The sequence below is a fragment of the Sander vitreus genome, chromosome 11, assembly GCF_031162955.1.
Source record: "Sander vitreus isolate 19-12246 chromosome 11, sanVit1, whole genome shotgun sequence".
NCBI lineage: Eukaryota > Metazoa > Chordata > Actinopteri > Perciformes > Percidae > Sander > Sander vitreus.
In genome coordinates, this window is record NC_135865.1 from 10,724,965 (window position 1) to 10,735,543 (window position 10,579).

A 10,579-nucleotide genomic window follows, 5' to 3' on the forward strand; every position below is an offset into this window, starting at 1 on the left:
ATAGATAAACAAGAACACACACACACACACACACACACACACACACACACACACACACACACACACACACACACACATTACTGGATGCTGGCTGACACACACAAAATCGGTGACTGTTCAAACATAATTCATGACACACATTTCCTTTGTTTTGCACATTTTGTTCCCGACACCCATTTTGACCTGCACTAACAAGGGGGAGTTCCAGTTAACTCTACAGGACAGCCTGGAGCACATACAGCCCAAACGCTATATGTACTTTCAAAAGTAACTAGTAACAATTTATTGTGCCACATTTTGTAAATGAAGGACATGTGGACATGATTAGGTTTGCTTTCACATTGATCATATACTATATTGTATAACGATATACAAATATATATATATATATATATATATATATATATATATATATATATATATATATATATATATATATATATATATATATATATATATATATATATATATTTATTTTTTTATATATATATCGTTTCTATCACTATGTGTCTTATGATGGTGCTTGTAAATGTGGAAGAAAACAGATGGTTTTTTAACCTAGTTCTGTATTTATTTCATACCACAGTTGTTTTCATTGTAAGCAACAGTTAAACCTAGTTTAAAAACATGTTAAGGCTGCACAATTGTGAATAACATGTTTAGATAAAACACTTTTTCAAATAAAAAGTCAGGTAAGGCAATGGACTGTATAAGGCTCCTTGCAGTAGTGTCCTGCTAGTTTTCTTGGCTTTAATAACTTTATCACTACTGCATTTTGCACTGACTTTTTAGGTGGTTAGACTTTGTGATGTTGTCCTGTGCTGGTTTTAGATAGCAAAACATTTCTTGCGAAGAATATACTTGGGACTGTCATCATCATGTTTAAATCTGAAACAAAAAAAAACAAAAACAGAATGGGATTCTTGTTTTGCTACAAGGAAGTTTTTGTCAAAATTAATTAAAGTACATTATCTTTCTGACCACCACTGGCGGGGTTTCCTGACCTGATTCTGAGTCTCTTAAAGCTTTTTTTCACCGCGTTACTGTTTTGTCCCTCTGTCACATGCTTTTTTTCTGCTCTAACTGTGATTTTACGCAGTCTTGTCATTTATTGATGCAACTTACTGTAGAAAGAAATTAGAAATGCTTGGTTTGCAGACAAGCTGTAACTTTCAAACAAGAAGTGTGTGATGGTCCATTTCACAAACTTGCTTTGCTTGTTCAACAAACACCCTGCTGCTTATCTCCTCTCCAAAAGTTGTACTCTCATTGCCGTGTGAAAACAAAATATAAGAACCCATCTGACACCAAATGATCTTTGCATTGCATGATAAGGAGGGAGGCTACAAAGACCGAAAGTAAATGTGTTTGTGGTTTGACTGGGGACACCTCCAAAGACAGAGCTCCCTCTTTTGGTCCACATTCCTCACATTACTACATTCCTCTAATCACTTCAGGATCACACACACACACACACACACACACACACACACACACACACACACACACACACACACACACACACACACGAGAAAGACTGACAATGGTAGAGACAGAGAGGTGGTTGTGAAAGACATTAAAAAAGACCATCCAAAACTGATGTTATTGTATTGTGAAACCAATATTGCAAAAGACTGCACATGTACACTGTCTACGGCTGCTGGTCATACAACTCAGCCATCAGCTGCAGTATTTACGGATAAAATACTCCACCACATCTCACCTTATCTATCCTTGTCAATACACGGGACACACAGGAAAGGAGTTTTGTTCAAAGGTTCTTTGATAGTGACACGGTTTTCCTAGAAAGCACACCCTCTCTGATTCACTACATTATGCAAGACAGTGGGGATCAAATCCAGCTAATGATGGACCACGGAAGTGTGACACAGGAAAAGTAACCTTACAATGAGCATCACAAAAAAGCATTTACACACGGCATTTTAAGAAGGACCAAATAAAAACTGACCGCTGATTCTTAGACAGCCAATGGGAATGCTGGACATTCTGACAAGCAATACAAAAAAATTGGCAAGTTTTACGAGCCTGGTGTTAGACTTAATTTCTTTATTCTTAAGTGGTACTTTACATAGTTTCTATCTGGAGCCATTTGTGCGGGCTGATTTTGTGCAACACTAGTGTGTCTGTATCCTAGAACACTTTTGGTTAAAAAGTGTACACTGTCTGGTACAAATTGAGAAGGACAAATGTGTGAACAAACATTTAATGTAATGTGAGTACAACACCAGCACAAATAGCGGTCATGGTAGAGTTGAATCTCTCAAATGCAGACTCATCAATAATTTGACAGAAGATTAAAAGCTTCGCAGAGGTAGACTCACCTGAGGCTGTCCCTAGCCACACTCCCATAGCTGTCTGGTCTCTCCTGTCTTCGTCTGTACAAGTCTGAGTTTGACAACTCTTTCAGCCTCAAAGAGTTCATCTCCCCTTTGGCCTCTCTCCCTCCCTTCCTTCCTTCCTACCCCTTCGTCTGCTGAAAACACGCAGTCCACAGTAATACTCCAAAGTGTGTCAGTGCTCGATCCAAAAAAGAAGATGAAGTCTTTTGCCACGCTCGTTCTCCCTCTCACACCTCCAGGGCTCACAGCCTTGAGGGATGACATATACAGAGGTGTGGTTTCACAGGCTGCACACCTATCAAATACTTCTTGCCCCTCCCCCCTTCCTGCAGCAGGTAGCGGGAGAATGCCTCAGAGAAAAGGAGAAATAGTCGCAAAAGAAGAGAGACAGGCATTGCCCTCTATGGCCTTTACCCCCGCTGTCTCTATTTACCTCCTACTTCTCTCTGGCTCATTCCTCGGTTGAAAAAGGAAAGCCCGAGATAGACGAGAGCACAAACAACAGAAGGGAAAGAGAAAGGCTATTTCCCACATGCATATATTCATGTGGAATACAGAGATGGATCCTAACAATGTCATTTCAGATCAGCAATGGAGCCCGACTCGTACTTTTTGTTTGTGGGCAAAACCAATATCTACTTTAGAGTAAAGAAAATATCTAAAAATCAGCCAACACTATAATTGATACATCACATGTTTGGTCATTACAAATATATGTACTAAGGTAGGCTATACGTGTATTAAAGTTAAACAATAAACCTGATGATTAATAATTACAGAAACAGTTAATATGTACAAGATAATGGTATATAATAACCAGTAAAACTCACTGAAAATTCTACAAATTTTGAAATGTATTTAACACAGATTAAGACAAAACATGAGTTAAAAATATTGATGTACTGCAGTTTCCTTTTTACGTATGTAGTAACACATACATTGACACAATATTACACAATGTGTGTGTGGAATAAGCCAATAGTGGCAGATAAAATCATTATTCAACGTAGCATCATATTCATTTAGGAACAGGAGCATGACATTTCTTTAAAACTTATTTTAATTACTGTGTGAAAGTTCTGCCTTAAAGAAACCCTTTAAGTAACTAGTCATATCAAGCACACAATAACCTGATGCACCAATCTTTGGATAAAAACTATGCTTTGTCTTATCCAGGCCAGGCATGTTTTGAACACAGTAAGGAACAATACTAATGCAAAAACAAAACAAAAAAACTGCAATCAGCATTATAATCTGAACACCAGCTTGTTTATAAGGGTGGAAACATGTAGACCAAGTAAAGCTGCACTCTATGGAACAATGCCACCTATTATGGAGTAATATTTTCAAGTTTCTCACGGGCTCTTCAATTTGACTAGAGCTCCTCCATTGTAAACTGTAAGATGACTTCCCACCAGAAACAGGGGGAAATGTCAATCTATGAATAATTCAGCACAATGTTATGTGGGAACAAGGGATCCTCCCCAACAGACACGAAACACAGCAGATCTCAGACATGTGTAATTACAAAGACGAAGCTGTGACATCATCAAAAGCAGGGACAGGATTGGTCAGAGGACGTAAAACCAAACAAGCAAAGTCAACAAGCAGCCAGAGAAGAAACAGATGTAAACCGAGCACTGGCTGCAGCTCCGGAAAACAGAATATGCAATCTGATTAGCAATGTAATTCTGTCTTTACTCTGTGTATACCATTCAGTCAATACCTGTACCTGTCATTACAAAGGAGTTAAAGTTAGTGTTAAATGCCTGTCAGTGGACTAATTGCTAACAGAAACTATGTCTCTCCTTAAAATGTACAGACAGGTACATGCCCTACAGTATGAACAGTTCACACACTATGCAGATTCACCTTCAGCAGCTTGCCTTGACCTGTTCGGCATTCCACATGGGTTCACGCACACACGCACACCAAGTCGAAGCGTAGAATGTGAATGTTGAACATCAAAATCAGCCTCACATCCTGGAGCAGCTGCAACAGGGTCACAGTAGCATAGGCCGACGTGTCTGAGTATGCCAGAACATTCGTAATGAATCACTGCTTGAGGCTTTATATCTGAGATCAACGCACTCACAGTTCAGTCCATTTTGGATGTGCATTTCACTCAAAATTCAAAAACTGGGATTGTCATAAAATGTAAATCTAATCCATCTTGGTATGGTTAGTAAAAGTAACAACACATTATGCCATCTGCTCTGAGTTAAACAGTGTAAGTGTATGGAATATGTAAGTGATGGCGGCACTGTGACCTCTGTGTTATGTCAAAGCTAATACTGTGTTTCTGGATTGAGGTTTTGTGCTGGTATAAATGTGCTGAGATAGCTGTCTTGTTACAAACATTCTCACACACACACACACACACACACACACACACACACACACACACACACACACACACACACACACACACACACACACACACACACACACACACACACACACACACAACCCCTCTGCCACATGAGTGTACTGCCACTGTGTGGACAACAGTAGTACAACAGCTATTCTATCTAAAAGTTGACATTAATCTCTAGCCTCGTCACTGCAAACCTAAGCAGCAATGTTTCTATCGTTTTTTCAAAACTGACAATAAAAATTAACATTATTTCTTAACATGTTCGAGTTGTGTTACATTTAATTAACCATTTTTAAATCATTTAAATGAATATGAATCTTGGCATCACTCACACAATAGTCCAAACGCTGACCTACCTTGCGAAGATGTATGCACGGAACAAAATTAGCACCATTTTACCAGCCAAAATGCTGGTAAAATAGTAGATGTGCTTCACTCACCAGCCAAAAAAAACTATGGTAATCTATTGGGTGGCTGTTACAATGTGAACATTCACTAGCCATTTGGCTGGTGGACGAAAAAGTTAATTTCCCACTCAGGATGTATGCAATAAAACATCACTGACATCAAGCTGACTTCCTATAGCTTAACTTTCTCAGACAAAATACAATATTCAACAGGTACACAGAGGTGTTAGACCATGCACACAGCTCTATAAACAGAAAACAAAAGCAAGTAATGGTGCCCAACTGCTGATACTGCAACAATTACAAATTACAACAACATAAATTCACCTTACCAGTGTTTTGTGTCAAACTGTAGTGGGGATATTTTTGTTGTTGCTAAAGTCACTCTGCTGTCACTGCAAACACTTCTACTGAAGTTATCTCAGTCTGCATGGCCACATCACTTCCTGCTTGCTGTGGTGTGTGTGTGTGTGTGTGTGTGTGTGTGTGTGTGTGTGTGTGTGTGTGTGTGTGTGTGTGTGAATGTTTGTGTCCACTTGTGCCTATGTGCCAGTATGTGTTTGTGGTAGACGGGTGGATGTAAAGTCCAGCCCTGTGTGGTTTAGGCCTCCCAGACTGTCCGTCAGGACGGAGGTGGGGTGTGAGGAGGAAGAGGAGGGAGGGAGGTTCAGGCAGATAAAAGGTGGTGCAGAGAAGAGGAGGAATGACCAAGGAGGTGGGAGTAGGTGCGAGGAGCCTACAATGACCAGACAGACAGATAATCAAGTAGTTCTCATAGACCTGCCATGGTAAGTGTGCCTCTCCAGCTTCCATTGCAACGTGATATCATGACTTCGCGTAAACATACACGCCACATTCCTAAAGCCAAGTGGTGTGTTATCTGTACGCATTTTGAGCTATCCGCGTGTATATCTATGCTGTATACAGCAGACTGTTTCAGTGTAAACATACACGCCACTTTCTAAAGCCACGTGGCATGTTATCGCGAGGCTACATGTTATCGCAAAGCTACGGTTGGTTTTAACGTCACATGCGGGGGAAAAGAAAAAACGGTTGGGATTAGGAAAAGAAGAACTGGATTGGGTTTAGGAAAAGAAAAACGTGGTAAGGAAACAACACGCGGAAAATGAAGGAAACATCACACGCAGGACGCAATCCCCGCTCTCCTGGGTGAAAGTCCTGCGTTTTACCCATCCTCCACCCTGACCAACCACCCTATGCAAATTTTCGCCCTTTCATACTACTCGCTACGGCGTAAATTCACACGCATACGCAAGGTAATGTAAGTCAATGAAGACCAAACGGTGTTGATAAACATGCTGAAAAGCGAGTGTGGGTCTTCATAACACGCCAATAACGGCATACCAATTGGCGTGTCATACATACGCCACTTCATGAGATCAGTCTGTCTATTAAGGAGGTGAAAGGCCAAACCCAGTGACCACACTGACTGCCGCTGGCACATTATACTGGGTGTGTGGGTGAGCCATCATAATCATCATGGGTGTGCCTTGAAATATGTAACACAACTCTGTCTTCTCCGACTGCTTGTGTTGTTAACTTGACAACAAAATAATATAATGTTGGTAAAACTTTGTAGAAAAACTGGCTGATGCAACAGAAAACGAAACGTTAAAAAATACCTAAAACTTCATACCACACTTAAACATTGAAATACAGAATGTATTGTCAGGAAAGAGGAGATTGTGTGCAAAACCAGCATCAACATATGACTAAAGGAGTGCAAAATATCTGCCGTATGAAAAGAATTGTGCATATTTTATATTATTAAACGGACATGACGGCCTGATAACAGATTCAAGTTGCTGGTAGTCAGATAGTAGTACATTTTCTGTGTTTTTCATTCATTTCAGGCTTACCAACATGTATGTATGACTCACCTGTTAACTGGAAGGATGCAGCAACTTTTGCAGATTCCTGACACAGCAATCTGCAAAGTCGCTGAGTAATTTATGACATATTTTTCTGTTCGTTCATATGGAAGAAAACAAATTAATAGAGGTGTTTTGAAGTGGGACTAAACATAGTGTGACGTACAGTATTTTAAGGTCTCTTTGAAAACACACCATGGAGAAACTACAGCAACCATTGCAAAGCCTGTTGTGACATACTTCCTTCTGCGTCGGTCGTCAGTGTTTCTTATAGCCATCACACACACACAAACCTTTAGAATCTAAAGTCTAGTTTTAATGAAAGCAACAATTATACCACTCAAAAAGCTTTTTGTCACAGCAGTTCAGCTCTGTAAGCAAATGATGCATACATTGATACAAACATACGACTTCCTGAGTCTGCCTCACAATGAATGCAACCTACAAGCATCAAGTTAGTACACACACAGTCCAAATCCTACATCACACAACTTCACCGCTCTCTTCCAAACAAGGACAAGTCGACACTGGACAGTGTGGGACATTCTTCTAAGCTCTAGTTGTATCAACAGAGCATGGAATCATTTCAAAATGTAATGCGTTGGGAATGCAGCAATCCGTAAGCCTTTAAAAGACTTGCCCTCTTACAGCTTTTAGTGTCCAGAGTGCTTTATAAAAGCCAGATTCATCCCAGGCCATAATTAACTTGGCAGTGCACACAGTAGCATTCACACTTGTGGAAAAAATATGGCCCTGAATAGCAGTCCCCAGGGAATGGATGGTCAGGAAGTGGTTCAGAAAGCAATAACTACTGTCCAGTGAGTTTATGTGGACATTCCTGAGCAGGGAGGTTGATCTGCAGAAAATGGAGGAACATCCTCTTTCCTTCTTTAAAATGACTTTCTTGCAGCTTCTTCTTGCATCACTTCTGTCAAATGTTTGAGTATAGTTTGCCTTTCAAGCTATTTGGGCTTTTTATTATTACAAGTGTGCAATAAGTGCAGATTTACCATCATCATCATCCAATATAAACGACAGATAATGTTGGAATATATGTGGATTTATTAACATTAACATCCGTTATTTGAAAAGTATTACCAATACCAACTTTCAAGGCTTAACTAAGAATGTCATTTCATTAGACAGTTTGCACATCCATCACATCTACTTAACACATAATGCTGAGTTTACTATATTTCTGAAGGTCTTACTAAGTTACGCCATTTCATTTTATTCCATTATTTTATCAGAGGAGAATGTGAGACTTTGTTCTCTACACTTGCATGGACCAGTTTTTTGTTTGACTGACATGACATCTCCAGATTGTTCAGCGAGACAAATAAATGAAGCAGAGAGAAGTGGGAATTCAGTCTGATCATCAAGCTACAGAGTGTTTTCCTTCCTACCAGGAGCAGCAATGCACACAAATATGAAAATAAGAACAAAAGGAGTATCAAGAAACAACTACAGACTGAATATGAGGTTTGGATTTCAAGTCTATTATAGGATTAAAAGATCTCAAAAGGGATGATACTTTTTCATAAAGGAATTACACATAGAGTCTCTGTTGCTTCTTGGATAATTCATTTGACTATTGATACATTTAGGAAAAACGATTGATAACATGCCATGTAAATAGGAAACTTTCTCAGGTGAAAGGATCAAAAGAAATCTGGTTTACACAATTAGATTTCTTATGGAGAGAGAGAGAGAGAGATAATTTGGCCAAGATCATAAAATACGTTTTACATGTGTTAGAAAGAACACTACTAACATCTGATAAACAACACAAACATACTATTTCGAAAAAATGTTTACCTCTGAAAATACAGAAGTATGCCAGCTAAAAGCTCCCATCAATAACAACACGGCGGAGGGCGCTAGTGAGCAGTTTGAAAAGTGACCAAGTTGAGATTGTAGCTATATAGTAGCTGTACAACATTAAAGTAACTAAGCTACATTAGCTAGCTCCACATAGTCAGTGTGTAGCTAACGTGACAAAAGCCATTTTCTCCGATACACGTAAGCTCATTTTTCGGACATGAAAGGCAACATTAACCTGGCAGGTTTTTAAATGATTTGTCATGACTATATTACAGTTGTTCTATCCCATGAGAGAATGGAACATACCACCGGGGCTGTCTTTTTTTCATCCAGCGAGAAACTGTCAACTTCCCAACTTAACACAAGCAAATGTCTCTTTCAGGAAAACCCTTTTAAACTTCCCACTTACCCGTTTGTCATTTCAGTAATGCCGAGCATCACTTCGCTCTCTCCCGGACCAGACTAGTGTTTTCTGACTTCAGTTGCAGATGTCCAGATGTTAGATGTAGCCTACAGTCTGGGATGTAACGTTAGGTGGTTTTCACACAGACAGTAGAATGGCGGAGACTGGCCTCGCCTCTGGTCACCATCCGTCAATGCAGACTCAACGGAATATTGCACTTCCGCTTATGACTTTCAACGTAAAACCATACTGCTGATTCTTGAAAAACGTGTTGCAGAGTCCAGCTATCAATTTGATTTCAAAGAAAGTAAATTGAATTAACAAAACAGAAATCATAGAAACGTCTACACTTTAACAAAAAAATGTTTTTAATCTGTATTTTACATCATAGGTAATGCTTTTACAAAACTACTTCCATTGAACCACGTTTACAATTATATAAAAAGAATAGCCTATAAAGAATAAATAAAATAAAGATAGCCTATTTAAACAAATAAATAAACTGACAAAAGATGTCCCTGTTAATAGCACAATATGTTCAAATCAGTTTATTGTTAAGATAATGACATATGCTTGTTTTGGTTTCAAATAGATTTGCACACAAGCACCAATATCTAATGTGCAATGTACTGTAGGCTATGTATATCAACAAAAGTTAATTTTGCAACTCATTTGAACTATGATAATACATAAGTGATTCTACCAATAGACTTGTCACATAGTAGGAAAAACACACATGTAAATAATAGCATTGATAAGGGTAGTGAGACACTTGAATATAGATCGGAGTCAACGTTAATGATATTAGTATGTGCGTTTCCTTTTAAACATCCATTATAAAAAGCGCCTGTTGCCAATAAAAATTATATTCTATTATTATTATTATTCTATTAACACTTTTTTTCCCCAAGCTAACTAATTTTCTGTCTTTCAGTACTTTATTGGTTAATTTGTTGATTACAATACAAAGATAATGTTAACATAATTCAACTGGTTACCTGCCTAACGCCACATTTTTAATGTCACTAATTTTATCTTTTGGTCTCACATAATACCATGTGGCAATTATTTACAGGCTAAATCATAAATATCAAGAAATACTTTTTACGTGATCAGTTTTTTAGGAGGAAGTGAGGGGACCCAATCCGGTTTAGGGCCCCGAAATGGCTGAGAATAACCATTATATTATATTCAGGGAGCAGGTATACGCAAACACAGGCAATCAGTCCCATAATAACCCAGAGAGACAAACACACTCACATTAATTAGAAAAAGGTGTGCTTTTATTTTGAAGGCTCCAGTGCTCGTGGACAGTG

At 38.8% G+C, this 10,579-nt stretch overlaps 1 protein-coding gene across 3 annotated transcripts in view; it reads right to left on the reverse strand.

Annotated features, from left to right (window-relative positions):
- Positions 1-9,436, reverse strand: part of lims2 (LIM and senescent cell antigen-like domains 2) — a 28,775-nt gene extending 19,339 nt beyond the window's left edge. Inside the window, exon 1 of one of the 3 annotated variants that reach the window (XM_078261602.1) lies at positions 9,270-9,436. In XM_078261602.1, the coding sequence (XP_078117728.1) occupies positions 9,270-9,298 (29 nt within the window). In that variant the 5' untranslated portion in view covers positions 9,299-9,436. Of the gene's footprint in view, positions 1-2,342; positions 2,615-5,476; positions 5,500-9,269 lie in introns of those variants that run through there. The other 2 variants (XM_078261603.1, XM_078261601.1) reach the window with 2 other exon arrangements.
- Positions 9,437-10,579: the final 1,143 nt, after the last annotated feature.